Source organism: Talpa europaea (genome assembly GCF_964194135.1).
Source record: "Talpa europaea genome assembly, chromosome: 12".
NCBI classification, from domain to species: Eukaryota; Metazoa; Chordata; class Mammalia; order Eulipotyphla; family Talpidae; genus Talpa; species Talpa europaea.
In genome coordinates this window covers 102,629,532-102,639,644 of record NC_140079.1, presented here as the reverse complement: position 1 = coordinate 102,639,644, position 10,113 = coordinate 102,629,532, and the positions used below count along the sequence as shown (strand labels likewise).

Genomic DNA, 10,113 nt, shown 5'->3' with positions numbered 1-10,113 from the left:
AAAGTCACAGAGGCCCGTCACAATGCCACACAGGAGGTAAGGGCAGAGGGAGGCATTGGCACCCCGGTGGGGGGGGGTGTTCTCTGCACCCCAGGCAGAGGTCCTCCTATTCCAGCAGCGGCAATCACTGCTGGCCCCCAGCAGGGCAGAGAAGGAGCTGGTGCTGGACCCGCAAGCAGCCAGTGCCCGGAGAGGGGCAAACAGCAGGCAGCCCCCCGAATGGTGCCTCTGCCTGGCCTCCTCCATGAGTTTTGCCCATGCAGGGTCCTGCCACCCACCCCGTGCAGCACAGCCCCGCCTGGACTAACCCACAGAGGCAGGGCCTGTGCCCCTTCCACCAGGCAGGCGGCTGGGTGCAGAGGGCAAGCTGGAGGCCCATCGGTGCGGGTTGTGACACGGCCCCGCTGACACCCCCTTCCCAAAGCAGGGCTGGGGGCGACTCGTCACCGCACCTTGCAGCAAGCAGCGCAGGGGCAGGGGACGTCCCCCGCACGAGGCTGGCCCCAGGCAAGGGGACACTCAGTAAACGTGGCAGACGAGTGTGGGTTGAGGCCAGAGGCCGGCGGCTGGCCCTGGAGTCGTCAGTGCGCGGGCAGAAGGCTGGGCCATTTATTGGTATCCATCCGGTTACTCCCAGAAAGGGTGTGAGGCGGAAGGGGCTTCAGCATCCCCACCTCCCGGACACCCCCATATCCACAGCCCGGGAGCCCCGGGGCCAGCCTCCGCCAGAGACTGCTGTGGAACAAGGCTGTGTCCTAAGCCAAGTGAGGCAAGCGCACCACAGGCTTATGAAACCAGGCACAGGATTTCTCCTCCCACAACCGCGAAGCCAGGGATGCACGCCCTCGGCCGCTCCCCAGCAGGTCACGGGGTATCCCCACTCTGGGTCCAGAGAGAGGTTTAACCAGAGCGAATCATGCAGTGACCGGCTGGGCAGCGTCTCGCCTGCAGTGTGGGGAGGGCCTAGTTCAGACAGGCGGGGAGGTGGAGAGAGGCGGAGGCAGGCGCGTCCCTCGCAGGCCACCTCCCGGACACCCGGCAGGAGGCTAAGATGGGGCGAAGGCAGGGAGCGCCTCTTCCTGGGGGGCTGCTCAGAGCCAAGGCTCTGGGGCCCCCCATGCTACCGCTTCCCCTTCTTCCTGTCTGGAGTTCCAACGCCAAGGTGGGTGGGACAGTGACCAGTGGGTCATGTGGGGTGGGGTGGACCGCCCACTACTCTCCCTGGGAGGCAGGAGTTTCTTTGCCTGTGGGAAAGGAGGGCGGGAGAGAAAAACAAGTCAGTTACCCGCTGCCTTGTTCCTGGAGCTGCCCGCGGCCCTCCAGCCTGCAGGTCCGAGCGGCTGGGAGGACTCAGATGCCTGGCTGGGGGGGGGGGTGAGTCTGCACCACTTTGTCCCCCAAAGTCTGCAGGGGAACACAGAGCCTCTCCTCCGCAGTGGGGCTGGAGGCTCTCAGAACACCCCAGGCAGCCTGCTCCCGCCTACAGAGGACACTCATGGACCAGAGGGACTCCCCGCAGACAGGCGGGCAGCGCGCAGGCCCATGGGCATGGAGAGGGGCCCGGGGCAGCCGGATGCAGATGTGCTGGGGTTGAGAGTACCTATGTGGACACAGAGCAGGCGGAGGGCTGGATTGGAGGCTGAGCTGAGAAAATGCCACAAGCAAAACCCAGCCCCTCAAGCCCTCTGTGAGGACCACGGCTGCAGGGGCGCACCGCTGGCTAGCACCCGCCAAGCCCAGGTCCAGGCCTGGGAAGGGGCTGTGGGCCCCACTGAGCGCGGAGGAGGCCATCTCAGGGAGGCTGCCAGTGTCAGTGGACGGGCAGTGTCTTCCCTGTGCTCCCTGTCCGCCCACCTGCCGGCGCCCGCACCCAGCCCTCACCTTTCGGGATGAACTTGAGTGAGCTGCTGAATATTCAGAAGCGGGATTGGCCCCGCTTGGGGCCGTCATTCAGGAACTCGTGGCCCAGCCCATTGCCGCACTTGCCACAGGACACCTGGGAGACCAGCAGATGGCCACGTGGCCTTAGCCCTTGCCCCTGCCCAGTGTCCGCTTGTGCCCGCTTCCCAGGGACTGGCCAGCATGAAGCTGACCTTTGCCTGGAGCTGCACAGCCAGGCTGTCCCTTCCCTCCCCACAGGCTCTCCCGCAGCTGGGGGGGGAAGGCAGGGGTGGCAGCGAGTCTGGTGGAGACCAGAGGTCTGGAGCAGGCAGGCTCTAGGCCCCTGGAATGTGCAGGGGTGGCAGCGGGAAGGCAGGGGTGGCAGCTCTCGGGCCTTGCTGGGCCACACACCTTCAAGGCTTCGGGCCGGTTGTGCTCCGGGCGCTTGGCCACGCTGTCCGGGTGAATGGTCTCGGTGAAGGCCGGCCAGGGAGACGAGTGTGCGTACTTGGAGCGGCTGGAGAAGAGCTCATAGCCACACTTGGCACACACGTAGATGCCTAGGCAGGAGAGGCAGACAGCTGGCCCCTGTCCCCCAGGAGCCACTTTGCTCCTTATCTTGCTGCCTGCCCGGCAGGCCACAGTGCAGGCCTTGCCACTCGACAGATGAGGACACTGAGGCCTAGGACACAGAGCCCTCAACTGGAGGAGGAGCCCAGGCCTCTGGGAGGAGACAGCACCCCCACCCTTGGGCCTGGCCAGCACCACCAGCTCCCTCCTTCCCAGGTGGCTTCCCTGAGCCCAGTGCACTGTCTGGAGAAGGGCCCTAGGAAGACACAGCCAGGGAGAAGAGGTCTGAACCAATCTCCAGAAGATCACTTTGAAGGAAGAAAACAAAATAAGGTTGCAAAAGTCACTTGCAGAACAGGAAGCTGGCTGGGGGCCCCACCCTCACCCCCTGCTCACAACCTGGGGACAGCCCCTCCTGCTATCCTGTCCTTCACCAGCAACTTAGGAGGCAGCAAAGAGGAGTTGCAGCTGCGGGTGAAGTTTCCAGGGGAGCAGGCCGAGGGCAGCTGTGGCCACAGCAGGTCCCGGGAGGAGGGCTTTGCGAGAGGGCCCTGGGTAGCAGCTGGCGCCGGGAGTGTCAGTCCCAGCCCAGACCGGAGGCTACCCGAGGCCTGCCTGGGGGCAGTTTTTACCAAATTAGTCCATTGCTAGGCAGCCGCCCGGGAGGGTGCTCACCAGGACCTCACAGCGCCTCCAGGGCGGGGCGCTGGCCACGGCCCCCCGCCCCCCCCCCCGCCGAGGGTCGGACTCCACCGTCCAGGCGGCCGCTCTCCCGACGGCACAAGCCAGCTGCGGCAGGGGGCCAGGGCCGGTCGGGCGCGTCCTGACGCGAACAGGACGCTCTGTGCCGCCCAGCGCACCGCGGGCCCGGCCCGGGAGGGGGCGGCGGGCGCGGGGATGTCCCGGCTCCGGGCCCGGGCCGCCGTGCGCAGGTCCCGCCAGGCCCGGGTTCCGCCCAGCGTCTGCACCCCAGGACCCCGGCCCCACAGACCGCCCGGCAGCGGCCACTCTCGCACTCCAGGGCCGTCCTCCTCCGGACAGCGCCCGCCGGCCCCGCTCCCGGCGCCCCGCGCCGCGCTCCCTGCCCGTCCCGGCGCCGCCGCTGCCGTGCGCGCCCGCGCCCGGCGCTCCGGGGCCGCAGGTCGTACCCGGCTCGAAGTGGTTCTGGAAGACCTCGCCGCCGAGGAAGCTGCAGAAGGCCATGGCGCCGCGGGAGCCCGGCGCGCGCCCGAGGGAGGTCCCGGCTCGGCCGACGCTGTCCGACCCGGCCCGGCCGACGCTGTCCGACCCGGCCCGGCCCGGCCCGCCCGCGCCTCCCGCGGGCCCGCCTCCCGAGGCCCCGCCCCGCCTGCCCGCGGGCCAATCGCAACCCGGGACGCGGGTTCCGGCTTCCGCCTCCAGGAGGCCCCGCCCCCTGCCGGGCCCCTGCCCGAGCCCGTCCCCCCGGCAGGCTCCGCCCACCAGCTGCCGCCAACGCCTTCTCCCGCACCCCGGCCCCGCCCCTGAGGCCCCGCCCCGGCCCCGGCCCCGCCCCTGATGCCCCGCCCCGGCCCCGGCCCCGCCCCTGAGGCCCCGCCCCGCCCCCGGCCCCGCCCCTGAGGCCCCGCCCCGGCCCGGCCCGGCCCGGGGCCGAGACCCGCCTCGCGCCCCGGCCGAGACGCACTCCCACGCCCCACTGTGGCCCCGCCTCGCCCGAGGCCCCCCCCCTAAACCACTCCCCGAGGCCCCGCCCCCAAACCACGCCGAGGCCCCGCCCCCGCGCCTGGCAGGCCCGGCCCACGCCCCGCCGCCGCGCCCCCCGCCCCTCCCCCGCCTCGCGAGCCCCGAGACACCGGGCAGAGTGGGCGCCGGCCTTTATTCAACGGGAGGGGAGGCGGGACGGCGGCCTACGAGTCTCCCGCGGGCTGCGACTTCTCCTTCTCCAGGTGCTTCTTCTGGGGACCCTGGGCGGGGCGGCAGCAGGCAGTTGGTCCCGGCCCTGGGGGGGGGCGCCCGGGCACCCACCCCGGCGGGGCGGCCTGCACCCCACGGCCGGCAGGCGCTCACCATGAAGGCCCGCTTCTCCTGGGCCGTCTGGAAGCGGCCGCGGCCGAACTTGGAGGTGGTGTCCACGAACTTGAGCTCCACGTCCTCCAGGGCCCGGCGGCTGTGGTGCGCCAGGAGGGACTGGGGGACACAGGGGCGTGGGAGGGGGCCGGGCGGAGGGTGCGCCGCCCTCCCGGCACCTCCCAGGGCCTCCCTCTTCCCCCTGGGCCCCCAGAGCAGTGGCGCACAGGCCAGCCCGGCCCCTCAGCCCCTCTGCCGGGCTCCTGCCCCCGCGTGCGGGTGCCCACGCTGACCTTCCTCAGCGTGATGATCCGCTTCCTGGTGCCCGCGATGCAGCCCTTCAGCATGACGAAGTCGTTGTTGACCTCCCCGTAGTGGGGGAAGCCGCCCTGGGGGAGGCGGGTCAGGGACCAGGCCAGGCCAGCGGCTGCCGGTCAGGGGGCAGCCAGGCATCCTAGAGGCGCCCCGCACGCTCCAGCGGTGGGAGGGAGCCGGCGCCCGCCTGGCCTGGGTGCTGCCGCGTGGCGGACCAGAGACAGGCCCCTCGGCAGGACCAGAAGCCCCTCTGGGCGTGACCACTGCCCAGTCTGCATTTCGCCCGTGCCCGCCCACACGTGCAGCCCGCGGCCCCTGCGGGCCCTGCCCTCACCAGCGGCGTGATGGACTTGTCGCTGATGTCGTAGCTGGTGGCCGCGTTGTTCTTGACCAGCTTCCCGTCCTGCACGTGCAGCCCCCGGCCTATGCGGTAGATCTACAGGACACAGCACAGCGCCTTGGGCCGCCAGGCCAGACCGTGCGCCCGTCACACCCACATCTGCGCCCACTGGTGGTGCGTTCCAGAGCCTCGGGGGTGCGAGGTGGGGTCCAGCCGCATGCACCCTGGGGCCTGTCGGGGTCTGACATGGGCTCACCTTCTTGTTGAGCTCCGTGCGGTGGTGGTAGCCCTTCTGGCCGGCCCGGGCGATGGAGCAGCCCACGCGGGCAGGGTGCCAGGCACCAATGCAGGCCACCTTGCGCAGCCCTTTGTGCGTCTTCCGTGGTAGCTTCTTGGTGTGCCAGCGGCTGGTGACCCCTGCAGGCGAGGGGAGGGGGGCTGTGCTGAGAGGCCAGCTGGGTCCTGCCTCTCCAGCGCCGGGGTTGCCCTGGGCCCTACCTTTGACACCCCTGCCCTTGGTGACGGCGATGACATCAATGACCTCGCTCTGGCTGAACACGCTGTGCACTGGCACCTGCTGCTCCAGCCGGGCCTGAGCCCAGGCCACCTTCTCGGCCACGGTGCCACCATTCAGCTGGATCTCCATGATGTGGGCCTTCTTCTGCCGGAAGGGCAGCAGCTTCATCTGCAGGACGTGACGCCCAGGGTCACCGGCATAGTGTGACCAGCCACAGCACTGCTGGCTCACGCTGTCACTCTGGCCTGCGTGCCACGGTCCCCACCAGGAGTGGGGTGCAGCTCAGGGGAGGCAGATGGGGTCCCTGCCCACACAGAGCTTCCGGCTAGCCGGGGGACAGAAGTCCTCAAGCAAACCCCTGTCAAGGACCTACTGTCCTGATGGGACGTCGAGGGGAGGGCATGGCCGTTGCAAGGCCCCCAGCCGGGGAAGCCTCTCGGAGGAGGCGACACTAGGGAGGCACAGCGCAGAGGCCCCGCAGGCGGGTAGCATGGAAGACCAGTGCGACCAGATGGTGCAGCAAGGAGGGCGGACCGCCGGCCGGGTGCAGGGGCCCAGGGTACAGATGACATCCCACAGACGCCTTCACCAGACACCGGACACCTGCCCGCACTTTCTCTGTAAAAGCTTCGGGAAGGCACAGGCTCTCGGCGTGGACGCGGGAACTCCCATGACAGCCCCGCATCGGGCAGCTGCCCGCCAGCCCTCGAGACTGCTCCTGCCCAGTCCTGGGTCCCGAATCTTTGGCCGCCGCTGATTTACATCAACAGCTCACACTTGTCTCAGAAGACCCAGGCCCCGCGGGAAGCTCCGGCCCTGGCAACTGGGCACCAGCCCTGGGGCCTCAGGCAGCCTGCCAGCCATCAGCCAATTGTTGGAACTGTGCCCAAGGCCCGAGGTATTTTTAGGCTGACATTTGCCAGAGCTCCAGGAAGCAGGGTGCCAGGGCGGGGCGATATCCAGGCCGGGCTGACCTGGGTGTGGACGATGACCCGAATGACCTTGCAGTACTTCTTCATGGCGGCAAAGTCTTTCTGGAGCTGCTTTTTGCCGTCGGCGTCGCGCCACCTCTTGCAGGCCTTGGTGAAGGCCTTCTTCTTGCTCTTGTGCCTGCGCCAAACACGGGGCCTCAGCGGGGCCAGCGGTGGCTGCAGCCTGACTGGCCCCCACCCACTGCCCACCAAGCCGGGGTCTGAGAACCTGCTTTCCTACCTGCTTTCCTCCCTCCCTGGGGTCCCGGCCCGTTCCAGCTGCATCTTCCCACACAGGCCGCCCTCCCCCTCTAGGCCTCCATGTCTTCCCTGCCCCTCGGGGCCGGGCGCCAGTGAGAGCAGGGTACTGTCAGTCCCAGATTGCTCAGCTGCCAACCCTTGTGCACAGCAGGCTTTGGCCAGAGCCCAGGGAGGTGGGCACTGCTGCACCTTCCACAAGAGGAGAAACCAAGGTCCACAGAGACGAAGCCCCTGGAAGAGGGGCAAAGGGACAGCAACAGAACGGCCAGCAGCACTCGCTGGGCCCTCGCTCAGCATTGGCGCCTCTAGCCCCCACAGCTTTGTGGGTTAGTTTGGGCTCACCCCGTGGTCAGTTGGCTCTAGAGCCCACTCTCAACACCTTCCTAGAAGGCCAAGGCTGGACTAGGCCTCTGCCTCCATAAGGAGGGCACACATGTGCGGTTCCTCAGGCAGGTGGGCCCTCCCTTTTGGCCTCTCCCTTCACATCAAGGAAAATTTGAGACCTGAGGATGCCATTCTTTGTGATGAGAAGAATTTACTCATTGGCTAGCTATTGCCCTTTTCACCCTGACTGCCAGGAAGCTCACAGCCGACTCTGAAATTCTGACAAGTCTCTCCCCTAGTTAACTCTGAGATCAGAACACTTGCTTCCTCTTTATCCTCTACCCAATTTCCTCTTCAGCCCTCTAGTGCTCCTCTTTATGGAAGGGAAAGCACCTGCTCCCCACCCCCCCTGTATTTTCCTGCCTTCCACAGCTACATCTCCTGCCCACCTCCCCCACCATTCAACCCAGGGCTGAGGACCGAAAAGCCCGCCCAGTCCCTGGGTCCCCCAGCCGCGGCACCCACCGCGGCCCACCCACCACCCTCACCAGTCCCTGTAGAAGCGACGGCGACACTCATCGCTGAGGTGCTCTGCGAAGATGGTCTTGAAGCTCCGCAGGCCGCGTGGGGTGGCCACATAGCCCACCACGCCCACCACCACCAGAGGCGGCGTCTCCACAATTGTCACCGCCTCCACCTCCTCCCGCTTGGAAATTTCTGGTGAGACAGGGGCACAGAGGGGTCTCCAGAGGCCCAGGGGGCAGTGGGCAGCGAAGAGCCAACCACAGCCCCTCCCATCCCAGGCAGGATGAAGCGCCACAGCCCCGTGGCTGCTGAAGGCAGAGGCCCTCGTGACCACTCCGGGCCTGCCGCCGCTCGCCTCCCTGTCTCCCTGCCACCCTGGCACCGGTCAGGGGCTCGTCGGGGACCCGCAATGGCCCAAGCTGGCTCTGACTTAGAGCTCAGGCGAGGCTGAGCTACTCCCTGCTCCCTGCCTCACTGTCCCCAGCAGACCGCCCGGGAGTGGCCGAGAGCCTCAGCCAAAGCCCACGGTCCTGCGCTGCGGTGCTGAGGGCGGGGGGCGCGCTGGTCCCAGGGCACATGGGTCGACTGGAAAGACAGCCCAGGGGCTGAGGCATGTCCTGGCGGCGGCGGTTCCCATGGGCAGGCAGGGCCACCCTCAGGGCGGTCTCCCCGGCCCCAGCCCTGCTGTGGCCACTCACTGAGGCCGGGCCGGTGCAGCTCCCGCAGGGTGTGCGTCATGCCAGCCTTGTAGCCCAGGAAGGCCGTGAGGTGCACCGGCCGGCTGGGGTCGTCCCTCGGCCACGTCTTCACCTTGCCCCGGTGCCGGCGGCTCCGCTTGTGGGGCAGGAAGCCCAGGTGTCCATGCCGCGGGGCGGAAAACTTGCGGTGGGACTGGGGGCGGGAGGGCGGGAGGTCAGAACTGGGGGGGGGGTCCCAGAACCCGGGCCCGGAGAAGGGAGCTGGAGGGCTGCAGGGGTGGGGGAGGCCCAGGGGCAGGACCGAGGACAGGAACCAGCGCCCAGCCCTCCTGCCCAGTGGGCCGGCCTGTGGGCAGGGGCCGGACCACCCTGTGAGCTGGGGCCGAGGCCGCTGCCCTCTGCGCTCACCCGGCAATCGGGCCTGCAGCCACGCCCTGGCCCACTTGCTGCCTCCTCCAGTTACCTCCTCCCTTGCGGGTCCAGGGGCCTGCCTCGTGGGGGGCCCCAGAAGCCCACCCAGCCCTCCCAGGGAAGCCGCCGGCCCCGCGGCAGCCCCCGCCCACTGACCATGGCAGTCGGTCCAGTCCCTGCAGGTCGGAACAGGAAGGGGCCTCCCTGCCGGGCACTGGAGGTCGAGTGGCAGGGCCAGGACGCAGCAGCCAGATCCCAGATTTAGCCCCTGGCAGAGGAGCCCGGTCGTCGCCTGTGGCGGGCACCCGCTCTGGCGCCAGCAGCAGGCCTGGCAGGGGGGCGGGGGGGGTGCAGCCTGAGCCTGGGCGCGGGCACCTGCAGCGGCGGCCCCAGGACTGAGCCACGGCCCCGGGTCTCTGCTCGTGCGACCCTCTCCGGGCAGGGCATGCACCCCGGCAGGGGCGGCTGACGGCTGAGATGGCAGGCCCAGGGTCCACCCCGTCCCACAGCCGCAGGCCCAGCTGCCCGGGGCGGTGATGGCTGCATGTCCCGAGGGCCGCAAGGGCCCATGCATGCTAATATCGGGACCCAAGGACGTTTAGACCCACTGAGGAGCGTAGCCCTGCAACCGAATGAGCAGGAGGGTTCAATCACCAATTTTTAAAAAAAGATTTATAGTATTTATTTATGCATACAGAGCTGGGGTGCAGGCCAGAGGTGCGGGGGCGAGAGGATTCCCCAGAGACAGAGTGGGGAGCAGAGCAGGTGGATTTACTTAAACACGCTGCTGAGGGAGCAGCGGGGAGACAGGCAAGGTCTGCTGCGCCCTGTGGGTAGCTCCTGGCTGGGGCTTGCACTGACGTGGCAGCGGCTGCGGACAGCTTCATAGTGTTGAGACTAACCCCGGCGCCACCAGGGAGGCCCCTCAATCTCTGATTTTTTGACGCAAAGATTCTTCACTGATGAAGTTCTCAACTACAGATCTGAGTTTCGCCTCACTGGGCACTAAATCCCCTGCCCCTCAAATGTTCTAGACGGTTGTTCTTGTCTCTAATTACAAAGCAACTCTAGATTCATTGGGGTGAAAACCCCACAGGAACAAAAATCACCGAGCAGGGGTGAGCCTGCCCACCGGGGGACAGAGGCCCTGAAGGGCAGGCACGGTGGGGGGTGGGGAGTGGGCAGACGGGGCTCAGAGGCACGCAGCAGAGCGGGGGGGCTGAGCGACACCAACATGGGACATGGCATGTTGGG

At 68.1% G+C, this 10,113-nt stretch overlaps 2 protein-coding genes across 3 annotated transcripts; both read right to left on the bottom strand.

The window, feature by feature from the left end:
• Positions 1–583: 583 nt before the first annotated feature.
• On the bottom strand, positions 584–3,765 carry MSRB1 (methionine sulfoxide reductase B1). Its single transcript, XM_084249807.1, has 4 exons — positions 3,600–3,765; positions 2,293–2,441; positions 1,882–1,996; positions 584–1,244 (listed from the first exon to the last, which is right to left on the bottom strand). Exons 1-4 carry the CDS (start codon positions 3,652–3,654, stop codon positions 1,213–1,215), a joined length of 351 nt encoding a protein of 116 aa, XP_084105933.1. The 5' UTR covers positions 3,655–3,765; the 3' UTR covers positions 584–1,212.
• A 528-nt stretch (positions 3,766–4,293) lies between these two features.
• On the bottom strand, positions 4,294–8,595 carry RPL3L (ribosomal protein L3 like). 2 transcript variants are annotated; one of them, XM_084249523.1, is made up of 9 exons: positions 8,449–8,595; positions 7,774–7,942; positions 6,644–6,779; positions 5,651–5,837; positions 5,409–5,569; positions 5,147–5,248; positions 4,791–4,886; positions 4,498–4,617; positions 4,294–4,394 (listed from the first exon to the last, which is right to left on the bottom strand). In XM_084249523.1, the coding sequence occupies exons 1-9, from the start codon at positions 8,486–8,488 to the stop codon at positions 4,338–4,340; spliced, it is 1,068 nt and encodes a 355-aa protein (XP_084105649.1). In that variant the 5' UTR covers positions 8,489–8,595; the 3' UTR covers positions 4,294–4,337. The 2 variants fall into 2 exon arrangements, with proteins under 2 accessions (XP_084105649.1, XP_084105650.1); XM_084249524.1 differs by having other exon boundaries at positions 4,791–4,835.
• Positions 8,596–10,113: the final 1,518 nt, after the last annotated feature.